Source organism: Neopsephotus bourkii, unplaced genomic scaffold (assembly GCF_033783945.1).
Source record: "Neopsephotus bourkii isolate Nb327-2 ecotype Australia unplaced genomic scaffold, CSIRO-AGI_Nbou_v1 NB_1451, whole genome shotgun sequence".
NCBI classification, from domain to species: Eukaryota; Metazoa; Chordata; class Aves; order Psittaciformes; family Psittacidae; genus Neopsephotus; species Neopsephotus bourkii.
In genome coordinates this window covers 292,288-307,287 of record NW_026901928.1, presented here as the reverse complement: position 1 = coordinate 307,287, position 15,000 = coordinate 292,288, and the positions used below count along the sequence as shown (strand labels likewise).

The following is a 15,000-nucleotide window of genomic DNA, read 5'->3' as shown; positions in this document are numbered from 1 at the left end:
AAAAAACCCCAAAATTACAAAGCCATGTCTAGTGTACAGGAAAAGCAGCATATGCTATAAATATGTAACTATCATGAAAGGCAATACACAACCTAGCACTCAGAGCACACATACAGTACTTGTAATTTTAGATCAAATTCCTTGTTCAAAATCTCTGACAACTTACTGTCAAAACAGAATGTGAAAATTTCATATGCACCAGTTTTAGCCCTAAAATTGCTTCTCCTGAAGGCCTGAAAATATTCAATCACTCAGGATCATTCTGGAAAATTAAATTTGTCCATTCAATATATTTATAGTTGAATCTTCCTTTTAATGGGCAAAGCAACAACAGAACAAACTCAGAGAGGGAGTCAACCTGGAACTCACACTGCTCAGAGATTAAACGCAAGACACACAACTCATCAAGCAAGCCACTGTGTTTCTCTGGGAATGTAGGCTAGGCTTAGCAATCCCCTTTCTCAGTATATTGTACATGAGGACTGAGACAACATGAAGAGATTCCATCCTTATGCTGAATGAAATTAGGGATTTCCCCTCACCCCATCCTTCCTTCTTTTGCTAACATTACCATGATTCTGCTGCTTACAATTTCTGTTTATGTCTCTTGGAGCACAGTGAAAAAAAAGTGCACATTTTTTTTCCATGAAACATTTTTTTTTCTTAAGTGAGAAATGCAAAACATGAGATATTGCAGATTTCTAATTTAAAACTGAAAAAAAATCCCTCAAAACACTGAAAATAGATAGTAAAACTATGCTGCAAATAAATGGAAACTAATAACTAGCTTGCCTCTTCTGCAGAGAGGATTTGAATCTTTAGGACAAGATCTTTAGGACAAGATTTTTTTTTTAATACTGCATTTTTTTGTTTTAAAGAAGTTTGATTAGTCAAACAAGGAATTTTAGAGCTAAATCTATGTCCAAACTATGAAATGATATAATATCATAACCAGATTTTCAAAACCATGCTGCAACTCTGGGTTTCTGTGCTCTGAAAGCATCTGAAACAAGTACTGATTCTACCTGCTTTTTTCACCTTGTAAAGTGTTGAGTCAACTGATTCAAACCAGTAGTCTCTAAGGAACCAAACGTAACATTAAACACAACTACCAAAACAAGCGTAAACAACGCCTCCATAACATTGGAGTTACTCGGATAAGTTACTACTTAAACTGAAAATTAAAATGTCAAAAGTGAATACATACAAAAATTTAAGGAAATCGTTTATTTTTAATGCAACACAATCATCAAAATGTTTTCACTTAGTCAGAGTGTCTATAGAGAAGACATGCATATCTTCCTCTATCTACTTTATTTGCAAGTATGTTACCATTATAAATTAACCTATGTATGTGAGCATGGATTAAATGAATGAGAAAACTGAGCAAGAACGCATTACATGTACTAGCAACTACTCAAAATAATCTCTTAAAATGAATTAATCTTTTAACATGTTTTCCTTTTGGGAATCAAAAATTGTTTGTATTTTTGTACAGCACAATGATATGAAAATTCGCACTCTTCTCTGTTTCTTTATTGGAATGAGAACAGCAGATATCACTCCATGAGTTTTACTGCATATCCAAATTCTTTCCCTACAGAAACTTTTGAAGCTTGTGAAGAATTGTTCTTTGACTAACTCTTTGCTAGTATTTTCTTTTCTGTATCTGTGTTCCCTGATCATGATGAGAGAATAAGCGTCTTCCAAAAAAATTCACTAGTAGTTCCTTTAAAGGAAGGATATGTAACTTGAGGAGACAATAATGTATTGCTTCATTTTGTACATATGAATATGATCCTAAGTACCTTCCTTACATTTTTTATTTTTCAAAAGCAGATGTTGATACATTAATTAACATGCTTATATTAATGTACTATCTGAATCTGATTTATATAAATATGCTTTACAAGTTTAAAAACTTAAAAGTTTCTTGAGTACAAAAGCTTTCATTTGGAAGTTCCTTTCCTCTCTATAGACTCCTGTACTTTACTGGAGCTATTGCTGAGAAAGTTGTATTTGATCCATCTAATTGAAAAGTCAGGATCAGATTTGATATTGTAACAGGAACTCATCTCTTACAGTACTTATTCTAATGGGTTCATAAATAATGTCAGAGAATTTCAAGTACAAGTGGAAGATCTAAATTTTAGAAATCCTTCTATCCCCTTAAGGCAGGATTCCATAACATTTCTTTCCTTTGCTGAGAGCAAGGGTGTCCAATTTTAATTACCTAAGTCATAGATGACACAAAAGAAGTAAAAAGTCTAAACGTAAAAAGTGTAATTAAAAATTACATGAAAATGTACTTTATTTCTTCTTTATTTTCAGTATTCTAAAACTAATAACTGAAGCTGTATTAAAGGCAAGAGCTAACGTCTTCATATATATCATGCGATATATTGAAAAACTAGAAAGTATCTGTATGAAAGTAAGCCCTTCCCAGAATTGATAGCAAAAGAATTAGCAATAATACTTAAATGCATATATAATCCTAGAATCAGCTAGGCTGGAAAACCTTTAAGGTCTGTGTTCTATACCAAAGAAACAGGTGACAGTATAGTATTTTAAATATACATTAGCCTTGGTGTTCTAAATGTGCTAAGGCCTGTATATTTTCTTTATTTACTTTCCAGGGAAAATACTGTGAATAAACAACAGTAAAAAGTCACCATTCATCTCTGTCTGCATCACAGTTGCAGTAATGCTGTGAATCAATACAGTTTCCCTCTAATCCACAAGCACACTTTCTCACAGCTGGCAAGGATCCTCCCCAGTAACTCTGTGTTTCATTGGTTCTTCCAATCCACCAGCTCAGTGGCATTCCACCTAGAAGACAGGTTAGAGAAAATCAGTAACTAGTCTTGTCTCTTACTTCTTCCAGCTTTTCTCATCCAAGCAAGTTTCTGAGAGGTTAAGCAGATAAAAATCACCCCTTAAATATAAAAACTTTAAACAACAATTGGAAAAAAAATTACTACGCTTGATAAATGATTATTCAGTTTAATACTTCATTATCAGGTATTAAATGGTTGTCACAGGTTTTTGCTTGCATTAGTGGAAAAGAGAACTCACAGTCCTTAGCTCAGCCAGCCATGATATTAGAATCATTTATCTTAAGCAGTGCATTAATATAATTCATTTTAAAATGGTCCATGAAAGAGGAGATGCCATCACCCTAAGAATCAGGGTAGTATATTCCCCAGTAAATATCAATTTCAGATCATGGAACTACCAGCAACAAAATGAGAAGAGTGACAGAAAAGCTGTGCAGAAATTGTCTCATCCCGCTACCAAGAGTACTACTACCTGTATCTGTGACAAATGTGAAGAAGCTGAACAGTGGTGTTAATCAGAAATGCCCAAAGACAGCTGTTTGGTCACAGGCAACAGATTCAGAATTTATATACTTTGCAGCAGAAATCATGTTAATGGCGCTCCCATAAGATGATTTATCTGGTGAGCAGAAGTGAGGTTTCCCAGGACTATTACATCTCTGTGTGGTGCATCCAGTCAGCATTATTTGTAGCAAGATGATAAAACTGGATGTTTTCTTAATGTTACAATATTGCAGATTAAGCTTAAAGTTGTTGCCAAGCAAGCACAGCAGCAGGAAATATATCCTGAACAGATAATAGCTAAAAGATACAAAGCATAAAGATAAACCATCTCAAATGAGAAGGAAGAAGGGTGACAGATGCAATGCTTGAACGTCAAAGCCTTAGAAGAAATCAAGTACTGATAAATTACTGAGTTTCTTATAGATGCACTTCTTTTTGCTGTTGGTGGACCTGCAAGTATTCTGCAGTAGGCCCCCATGAAGAAGCTTGACTTATAACTGCCACTGTTTATTAAACCTCACTGTTAGAAAAGACCTCTGTTACACTGACGATCTCTCAGATTGTAAACACATTGACTGCATTCATTACCACACAACTGTCAGCACAGCAGGCCAAAAAACAGTATGAGCAGTTTCTGGAAAAGTCAAACTTGCATAATGGCATCAACGTCCAATATCAGTGTTTGTGTTTGCAAGCCATCACAGGAGGAAGAAAACCTAGAGACAGTTTATAAATAATTTATCAGACAACACTTTAAAAAACTTCCAACATCTAAGACTGTAAAAAAGCAGAGTATTTCTGCTGTTTCAACAACATACCTTAGGCTTATACTGTACTTAGAATTAATATTCCCAGTCTTTCACTAGGGACATTTGGGTATCTTTAAAAAATGGTCTCAGTTATTCATATAGCTGGGTGAAGAGAGAGTATTTACTGAAATGCTGCAAATTCATACTGATTAGCCCAGATTGTTATCCTTGCTTTGGCAGAAAATATTGCCTAAGGAAAATGAAGCTTCTTATTAAAATGTTTGGAGATTTCTCCATAATGATCACATAAATGTATTAACAGGTGACTTCTTTAATTATGTTGTTTGCAAATGCTATACAAGATGATTGAATATAATGTATTCTTAAAATAAGTCAGTTAAAAATTCCTTCATGACTTCATGTTCCAAAAACTATTTTGTATGACCATCACCAAATTTTGTACCTGTCAAGCATAGCTAGTGATATAGATAGCAGAAGTTGGAGGGATTAAATTGTGTAGGCAATTTGATAATGTACCTATTTGCATTTCAAATTCTGCTATTTCACTGTGCTTATAATAAATGAAACAGAACAAACTTATTTCAGTAAAATGTCATTTGAATTTCATTTCAATGCTAAGTAATGCTTCAATTATCACCTATGTGGGATTGACTGCTTTTTGTTTGGTTTGTAATTCTGACCATAAAATCATTCAAAGAAACATGCATAAAAATCAGCAAGAAAATACATAAATGTGTTCTTAAACAGGAAAACTTGGTGAAGACTAACGTCACAGTCTTCACTATGAATAGATGAAATAGCAACTAATTTAGCAAGGGAAAATTTCAAATTAGATCACTTTACCTTCCTAAACTTCACTTCAATTTTTAAAAGCATTTCTATTCGAAACAGAATACTTATCTAGCTTTCTGAGCTCTTTTAAATAGGATGAACATCCTATAAAATTGAATTATAATTCACATCTACAATTGCCGTTTCCTCACAAAAAATTTTAGTAAAACTTTGAACTTTATGGTTCTATTGAGATATGAAAAGTTAGAATGCATACTTGCCAAAGCAGGCTGAAATTTACATGTTTCACATAAAAATAGGTAATAAATCTATTTCCAAAGCTCTCAAAAAGATAGAACTATATTTTTTGGTAACAGCTTCAAATCCAAAATTGCTGCTCTTCAGAGGAGTATGTTTTGTCTTATCTTTATGCTCTTCAGGTGAAAGATATATCTTGAAGAAAAAAGTCATGAAAACAACTGATGATGCCAAATTCACCCTTTTTTTCCCAAGCCCTCTGATATCCAGGACATAAAAGATGTATTTCATGGAGTTGCCTGAACTTATGATTTTCAAAAGATACTAGAATTTTCCTTTTCTATGGTATCAGCAACTTTTAAATGTTTATTTTTGAAAGAAAAAGATGATAAATTGGAGGATATTTGAAAAACTTACTCTCACAGCCTCAGAAACCAATTTAAAATGTAAGCCTCAACTTATATTTCATTGTATTCAAAGAAGAAATGTATTTGCCAGACTAAACTATTCACAACAAACTGTTATCAGTTTAGATGCATCCCAGTTTTAAATAGGGCTTACCTAGACATTGCCAGTTTTACTTAACAGTAGATTGCTTGACTGCTTCTAAGACTGTGGATATGTCATTTAGAAAGCAGCACTGATGCAGCTAATTCTGTAAAGAGCTCTGCTTAACAGTGAGCTAAATATCTGGCCTACATAATTTTAAAGTGATTGCTCAGGTCTTATTTAGCTACAAAAGGGACTTTGACAGGCTAAAGAACTTGCTGACAGAAACCTCATGAAGTTCAAGGGGAATTGCAAAGTTCTGCACCTGAGGAGGAACTGCCACAGGCAGCAATATATGCTGTGGGCCACCCAAATGGAAAGCATTTTGTCTGAAGAGGGCCTGGGGGTCTTGAAGGGCACAAGGTTGAACTTGAGCTGTCAATGTGCCCTTGCTGCAAAGAAGGCTATTGTTATTCTGAACTGAATTAGGAGGTTGAGATGTTGCCAGCAGGTAGGAGGAGGTCATTACTCCCCTCTTCAGCACAGATGAAACCACACATGAAGAAGGGCACACATGGAGAATTTTGTCCAGCTCTGGGGTCCCCTTTATAAAAGAAATGGAAATACCAGAGACAGGCCAACAAATTGCCACAGAAATAATTAAAAGACTGAAGCATCTCTCCTATGAGGAAAGGCTTGGAAAGCATGAACTGTTCAGCCTAGAAAACAGGTTTAGGGGATCTTATAAATGGAAGGGAGGATGTAAAAACTGATACATGGGATGCTCTTCCTGAGCATCAGGAAAAAATATCTGCACCGTTAGGGTGACTGATCACTGGCACAGGTTGCTCAGAGAGATTGTGGATTTGTCCATCCCTGAAGACATTAAAAGTGGTCTGGACATGGTCCTGGACAAATTCCAGGTTGCCATGTTTGAGTAGAGGCACTGGACCTGGTGACCTCTGGACGTCTCTTCCAGCCTTGGCTACTCAGTGATCTGTGTCTCTGTGATTCTAAGACTCTGCAGACTCATGTTGTTTGCTGCTGATATTAACTGAGATGTTGAAAACAACATCTGTTTCAGTGGATACTCTAAGCACACTGAACACTGAGCTCCCTGAAAAATAGTATTAACATATATATTTTGAAAAAAAACACCCACTTTTTTCTTTCTCCCTGTAGGTGAGACCTAGCCTTTCAAAATAACAGAGCAGTCTATATCTACAAAGAGACATCTGCTTGTTCTCCCACGAACTTCACTGGTTCACTGTTACTCTAAGTGAACAGATCAAAAAGGATCTATCCTTAGTAAGTTGTCCACCATGGTCACTATTTTTGGACTAAAAAATGTCAGATATAATTCCCAGAATGTAAAAATCTGAGTTAGATTTAAAAGAAGTGATTTAATTAAGAATGTTACAAAATATAACGCAAAGTTAAAACATCCTCTAAACAGTTTTAAGGTGTGGTTCTGGCTGCTTTCAAACAGGGAAACTTAAACCCTAACTCTCCTTAATAAGTGTTATTTCATCCCTAAATCACAAAACTCAGCTTTGACTGTTCTAAGTGGCCTTCCTGCAGAAACCAGGACTGACCATCACTCGATCCTAGCTTTCTGTCACCTCAGAGTTCTTTCAGAACAGACTAAAGGCCATTCTTTAAAGCAGTGGCAAGCTGCATTCAGTACAGTCTTTGGTAGTGTTTAAACAAATAAGGATTTTAGAAAATCTATAAAACTCACAAATAATTTTTCCATGCCTATAACTTCTATTCACTTCTACCATTGAAACCTCTAAATTTTAGATGTCTCAGCACAATTGACCTAATGGACTCTAAGTCCATTCTCTGCAATCTCATTGGATTACAGGGAAAAAAATAAAAGTCCTGCTTGCCTGGGCCTTTCCCTCCGCTCCTGTCTTCTCCAGCCTAAATGTTTTCGTTGTTTCCAGTCTGATCAGTCAACTGAAACTGGTGAGTTGAGAAACTGGGGTTTATTTTTGGGCGGCTTCCACTTAGCCTGTGTGACAGCTAACAGCCAAAAGATATGTAATGTCTAGTATCAGCAGGAATCTTGAAACCCTTTGCTTGGTGTAAACCAGACTTTTGAACATCTAACCATAAATTTAGTTTGGAATCCATACGAAAAAGGACACTCAGTGGGACATTGTAAGGTGTAAGTTCAACTTTTATGCTGTAGAGATGTTTTTGAGCAGATAATTCTGACAGAAGTAAATTCCAGTCCAAGAAGTCCAGTGCTATCTATTACATTATTAAGGAGAAAGAGTACATACTGCAAGACTTTAGAGACAGAACCAGAGACTGCTGCAGTCAGAGACCTGCTTTATGCTGAGTAGGAAAGGATGCCATTAAATCAATTTGAGCAGCTTCAGAGTTTCTGGTGGTGAAGTCAAAATATTTTACATAGTTTTCAAAAGACAGTAAACAATGAGGTATTTTTCTTCCTCATTATTTGGACTATTTACAAGGAATTTTAATGGTAAATCCTATTAACAGTAGCTCTGTGTCAGTGAGAGTTAAGATTTAAGTCCATTGCATAAACTTTATTGTTCTTTAAGTTAGAGTCTCCATTCATTTTTCTCTTAAAAAAATATATACTTTTGTCAATAATCCACATTTTAACTTTTTTTTTTTTTTTTTTTTTTAATGGATGCCTGTGCTGGGCAGTGGAAATTTTTTGTTACCAGTGCTTTTTGTCAAGCACTCCCATTATGTTTAAATGTACAAAACCATTCAGCAATAAACTTCTGATATCTATGCTCTAGTTTGTGTTAAGGAGATATTTCCTCAATAATTCCTTCATTAATGTTTAAAAATCCCTGGAAGGCAGCCCAACAAGAGCTCTGTTAATAATAATCTCTCTTAATTTAAAATATTTATGAGAGAAATTAACTTTGAGAGCACTTAATTCTATGAATGAAGATCATTATAAACTGTCATTTGTGTTTTTCTGGTTCAAATATCTCTTGGTAACTTACAGAAATAGGAATACTATATATATGAAGTAGCTCAAGTTCTGTAGTAGCAAAATACTATGACCTTGACAGAAAAAATACCTATAGTAGCCAGAAAAATGAAAGGTATTATACAACATAATAAGATTTGTTTGCCTTACTTACCTTGCTTATCTAAAAGTCTTGACTTTTTGCAGTGGTAAGCAAGCTCCTGTTCGCAGTGCTCTGCATGGTTAATTGTAGCCTGAAGCTGGTCTAGGCTGGCAGAGTACTTGAAAAACACAGTGTGGGGGTTCTCTCGATTAGCACTTTTCACTCTGGTTAGGTTGGTGTTGTTATGCTGCATAATTGTCCATGTTGCATCTTTCAAAACACATGTAATAAGCAATAAGGAATGAGAAGTAGTTGCATAAGTTGCTAATGGAAAGCAAATGGATGATGAATTCAACCAAACTTTAAGGTGACTTCTTTGATCATGAAAAGTGCTTTCGGGCATACAAACAGAGATGTAAATCAGTATATTATCATACCATGACTGTAACAGGTATTCAGCTTGTTATGATAATTGAACTAAAAAAGCATAAGTGACAACATCCAAATAATGGCCTCTACAATAAGATATAGTTTACTTCATAAATTGCAGTGAAAGAATAAAAGGAAATAATACTTATTATTGTTATTTTGCCTGCTTTTTAAAATAATATAACAGTAATTTTTATTCTCCATTCTAGTTACAACTATAATTTAAATTAATTTATTCTGTTTGAGAAAATGTCCTACATACTTTTTCTATTATACAAAGAAGCAAAAGTAGCTTGTAAATACTGTATTTACTATAAAACTCAAGATTACATGAAGGTGAGTCATCCCAGCCATCTAAAATCAAATTGTAGTAATTACGTGAAGTACTGTTAAAATCCTGTATTCAGTTAAGAATTAAGAAGTACAGTTTCCAAAGGTCAATAGAAAGTTTTTTCCAAATATCTGACTGAATATTAATTTGTAGCAACTACCATCGTATTGCTATTTGATTCGGTCCTATGACATGAAGATCGGCTGAGAAAGTTGGGACTGTTCAGCCTGGAGAAGAGAAGGCTGCGTGGAGACCTCAGAGCAGCCTTCCAGTATCTGAAGGGGGCATATAGGAATGCTGGGGATGGACTCTTCATTAGGGACTGTAGCGATAGGACAAGGGGTAATGGGTTGAAACTTAAACAGGGGAAGTTTAGATTGGATATAAGGAGGAAATTCTTTCCTGTTAGGGTGGTGAGGCACTGGAATAGGTTGTCCAGGGAGGCTGTGAATGCTTCATCCCTGGCAGTGTTCAAGGCCAGGTTGGATGAGGCCTTGGGTAATAAGGTTTAGAGCAAGGTGTCCCTGCCCATGGCAGGGGGGTGGGAGCTTGATAATCTTGAGGTCCTTTCCAACCCTAACTATTCTATGATTCTATGATTCTATGGTGAATAACAGTTCAGAACTGAGAGCTGCATTTCCCTAAAAATCACATACTGCTTTTCAGTAAACTTTTGACTCAGATACGGCTGGGTAAGTCAGCTGTGTATTTCATTGCATTGTGTAGACAGACTATGATTCGTATAAATTGCAGCATGCAAAATATTTCCAAAATATTTATTCCAGAAGCAATTAAACTGTGTCTGCAAGATTGCTTTTCCCACAAATGACTAGTAAATATTCAGTACTCCAAATATTATTTTTAGAAAAATATGTTCCAAGGTAATGATTTTGTAATAAAAGAGCAGAAAATGCTTGTATATAAACATACATATAATTCAACTGGTTGATCAATAAACAATACATTGTCTGTTTATAAAAGGTATGTGCTAAAATGTGCAGTCTGCTGTGAAACAGACTTTGCCCAGCTTGGAGCCGTGCTGGTTACACTAAGGAACAAAGCAGTTAAATAGCTTTAAAATTATCTTGGTATTTTTTAATTAGAAGTCCTTTTTTACCCTTGTACAGCAATGATGAAATGCATTTTTAATTTTTAAAACCTACTACAACTCAAAACAGCACAGATCAAGAACTAAACTTGGCATAACAAAATTTATATGAAAGCATTACTTTAAAAGCTACTAGAGATAATAGACTAATTACTGTATATTTACTTTAAGACTAGAAAACTAATTTTTCTGTAGAGTGAGTCACAGGAAGGATAAAATTTGCTGGTGCAATAACACATGAATGCATTGCTTACTCTTTCTTATTCTTCGCGTACAAGGAAATGTTAACATTGGTGTCCTGGTTTCAGCTGGAATAATTTTGTTCCTGGCAGCTGGCACAGTGCTGTGTTTTGGCTTTAGTTTCAGAATATTGTTGATAACACACCAATGTTTTAGTTGTTCCTCAGCAGTACTCACCCTGATCTAGATTTCAGTCTCTTGCTCTCTTCCAGTAAGGAGTTGGAAACAGAGACAGGACACCTGACCTGAACTAGTCAAAGGGATATTCCGTAACACAGCACGACGTCCCCAGTATATAAACTGGGGGGTGGTATCCAGAAGGGATGGATCACTGCTCAGGCTGGGCTGGGTATTGGTCAGTGGACGGTAAGCAATTGCATTGCGCATCACTTCTGTTTATTGGTGGTGTTTTGTTGTTTTTTTCCTTTCCCCTTTTTATATTCTCTCTCCTTCTTATTTCCCTTATCATTGTTATTATTATTATTATTATTGTTAACATATTTTACTTTAGTTACTAAAGTGTTCTTATCTCAGTCTGTGAGTTTTATGCTGTCTCGATTCTCTTCCCCATCCTCCTCAAGGATGGAGAAAGGAGTGGTGGGGTAAGCAAATTGCTGTGCGGTACTTAGTTCCTGGCTAGTTTTAAACTATGACAATCAGATGCTCTGCTTAGTAGTACAGAGATTACCCCCTTCATGTTTTTTGAAATATAAATTGCCCCAAATATGTGTAGTTGATAAAGGCTCATGTGATTTTCCTGTTTTACACATTTACCGTACCTCCTTATCTATGAACAGGGTAGCACTGAGCTTATTCTGTTTCAGCTTCCAGTCACAAAGCCTATAACAATCTGACTCACATGTCTAGAATATACTTCAAGGTAGGGGTGAGCAGGCTCCTGGCTGAAGCCAGTCTGGGTCAGGCAAGTTTAGATTCATCTTTGCTGTATTCTTGTATCTTAATGGCCAATGTGAGTACATATAAGAAATACTATTTTTTTCTAACTTGTAGTGTTTATGATAATATTTATGTTCTAAAAGCAGTATTTCAAACTCTTTAACAGAGTTGTATTTTATTTTACTCCATTAGCTTCCTACAGGCTACACATGTCTTCTCTAGCAAAGGCTCTGACCGCACCACCCAAGTCTTGGAAGGCAGATGCAGGGACTGTGAGAATGGAGACCTTGGGCCCACTGTAGGAGAGGAATTGGTTTGAGACCATCTTAAAAATCTGAATGTGCACAAGTCCATGGGTCCTGATGAAATCCATCCACAGGTCCTGAAGGAGCTGGCAAATGAAGTTGCTAAGCTGCTGGCCATCATATTTGAAAAATCATGGCAGTCAGGTGAAGTTCCCAACGACTGGAAAAAGGGAAATATAACCCCCATTTTCAAGAAGGGGAAAATGGATGACCCAGGAATTACAGACCAGTCAGTCTCACCTCTGTGCCTGGCAAAATCTTGGAGCAGATTCTCCTGGAAGGCATGCTAAGGCACATGAAAAACAACAAGGTGCTTGGTGACAGCCAGCATGGCTTCACCAAGGGGAAATCCTGCCTGACCAATTTGGTGGCCTTCTATGATGGGGCTACAGAACTGATGGACAGTGGTAAAGCAGTTGATGTCATCTACCTGGACTTGTGTAAAGCGTTCAATACTGTCCCACACGACATTCTTGTCTCTAAATTGGAGAGACATCAATTTGATGAATGGACCACTCGGTGGATAAAGAACTGGCTGGATGGCCGCACACAAAGAGTTGTGGTCAATGGCTCAATGTCCGGCTGGAGACCAGTAACGAGTGGTGTCCCTCAGGGATCAGTGTTGGGACCGGTCTTGTTTAACATCTTTGTCGCTGACATGGACAGTGGGATTGAGTGCGCCCTCAGCAAGTTTGCCGATGACACCAAGCTGTGTGGTTCGGTTGATACGCTGGAGGGAAGGAATGCCATCCAGAGGGACCTTGACACGCTTGTGAGGTGGGCTGATGCCAACCTCATGAGGTTTAACCATGCCAAGTGCAAGGTCCTACACCTGGGTCGGAGCAATCCCAGGCACAGCTACAGGTTGGGCAGAGAAGAGATTCAGAGCAGCCCTGCGGAGAAGGACTTCGGGGTGCTGGTCGATGAGAAAATGAACATGAGCCGGCAGTGTGCGCTTGCAGGGCAGAAAGCCAACCGTATCCTGGGCTGCATCCAAAGAAGCATGACCAGCAGGTCGAAGGAGGTGGTTCTGCCCTTTTATTCTGCTCTCGTGAGACCTCACTTGGAGTATTGTGTACAGTTCTGGTGTCCTCAACATAAAAAGGACATGGATCTGTTGGAACAAGTCCAGAGAAGGGCCACGAGAATGATTAGGGGACTGGAGCACCTCCCATATGAAGATCGGCTGAGAAAGTTGGGTCTGTTCAGCCTGCAGAAGAGAAGGCTGCGTGGAGACCTCAGAGCAGCCTTCCAGTATCTGAAGGGGGCATATAGGGATGCTGGGGATGGACTCTTCATTAGGGACTGTAGTGGTAGGACAAGGGGTAATGGGTTGAAACTTAAACAGGGGAGGTTTAGATTGGATATAAGGAGGAAATTCTTTCCTGTTAGGGTGGTGAGGTACTGGAATAGGTTGTCCAGGGAGGTCGTGAGTGGTTCCCTGGCAGTGTTGAAGGCTAGGTTGGACAAGGCCTTGGGTAATATGGTTTAGAGCAAGGTGTTCCTGCCCATGGCAGGGGGGTTGGAACTTGATGATCTTAAGGTCCTTTCCAACCCTAACTATTCTATGATTCTGTTCTATGATTCTATGATACTATAATATTATTTAGAGAGAGGAAATAACTCATGGCCACTTAAAGGACAAGTATTCATCAGGAAATCTAAACGAAATATCAAGGTGAGATGACTATTCAACAAATGCTGCATTACTTATTATTATTATTATATTAGTATAACTTTTAAATTATATTATTATTACTACTAGCTTTTGGTCAAATTATAAAAATTTATTAAAAACACACCCATGTCAAAAAGCAGATGTCAAGCTTATATATATTTTTTTTGTACAAGCACATACGCACAGACACAAATATATCCAAAGGCTATGCTGGCAGAAAAATTTAGACAAACAATTCAGCTATCAGGCTTATTATCACACTCTCAAACTTACAAAAGAAAAAAAAAGGTCACTGCAGAATTTGGTTTTCTTAGCTGGCAGTGTGAACTGTAGTCTTTTTATTCTGAAAATGACTTCCAAGTATACAACCAGGGAAAGGCACCTCCCTCCCAGCTGTATGAAAATAGAGCCCCATGAATGTCAAAGATAAGTCAGTGCTGTAAGAAATGTGGGCATCTGCCTTCCCTGCCTCTGGTAGGAAAAGGGAGTACTAGTCATGATGAAACTGGGAAAAAAACAAATATAGGAGATTCATCCTGTAGGGCTGTATCTAAAGATGAAGAACTGATCAATGAGGTTTGCTTAATGTGGTAAATAAGGAATGACTGAGGAAAACAGTAACAACTGTTCATGGACACAAAAGGATAAATCAGATACTACACTGTACTGGAGGGTTATACCCACTTAAAAAAAACAAAACAGAACAATAAGCAAACAAACAAAACCCCAAAACAACAAAAACCCCAAAGTCATCTTTCTGCTGTGATTCTTTGGTCTCTTTTAGTCTCATAGGGCACTAGCATATTTCTTCTTAGGGGCATGTGCCAATTTGAAGTTGTCGTGGTTTAAGCCCAGTCAGCCACACAGCTCACCCACTCCCCCCCGTGCCCCCCGTGCCATCCTCCCACCACTCCCGGAGAGATAGGGAGGAAAATTGTAAGAAGGTAACTCCCATGGGTTGAGATAGGAACAGTCCAGTAACCAAGGTATAACACAAACCACTGCTGCTACCACCAATAATAATCATGATGATAACGGATATAACAAGGGAAGCAAATACAACTGCTCAACTGCCGATCGATACCCTGCTTGACCCAAGCAGTGATCTAGCCCTTCTGGGTAACTCCCCCAGTTTATATAGTGGGCATGACGTGCTGTGGTATGGAATACCTCTTTGGCTAGTTTGGGTGTCAAGTGTCCTGTCTCTGCTTCCAAACGGCTTCCCCTCCTCCCTGGCAGAGCATGAGACTCAGAAAGTCCTTGGTCAGACTAAACATTACTGAGCAACAACTAAAAACATCGCTGTTATCAGCGCTGT

At 37.5% G+C, this 15,000-nt stretch overlaps 1 protein-coding gene across 3 annotated transcripts in view; it reads right to left on the bottom strand.

Moving 5' to 3' along the window:
- Positions 1-15,000, bottom strand: part of CNTNAP4 (contactin associated protein family member 4) — a 240,696-nt gene that overhangs the window by 36,492 nt on the left and 189,204 nt on the right. For all 3 annotated transcript variants that reach the window (XM_061368831.1, XM_061368830.1, XM_061368832.1), the window contains 2 exons: positions 8,767-8,964; positions 2,673-2,829 (listed from right to left, as the gene is read on the bottom strand). In XM_061368831.1, the coding sequence (XP_061224815.1) occupies positions 2,673-2,829; positions 8,767-8,964 (355 nt within the window). The remainder of the gene's footprint in view (positions 1-2,672; positions 2,830-8,766; positions 8,965-15,000) is intronic.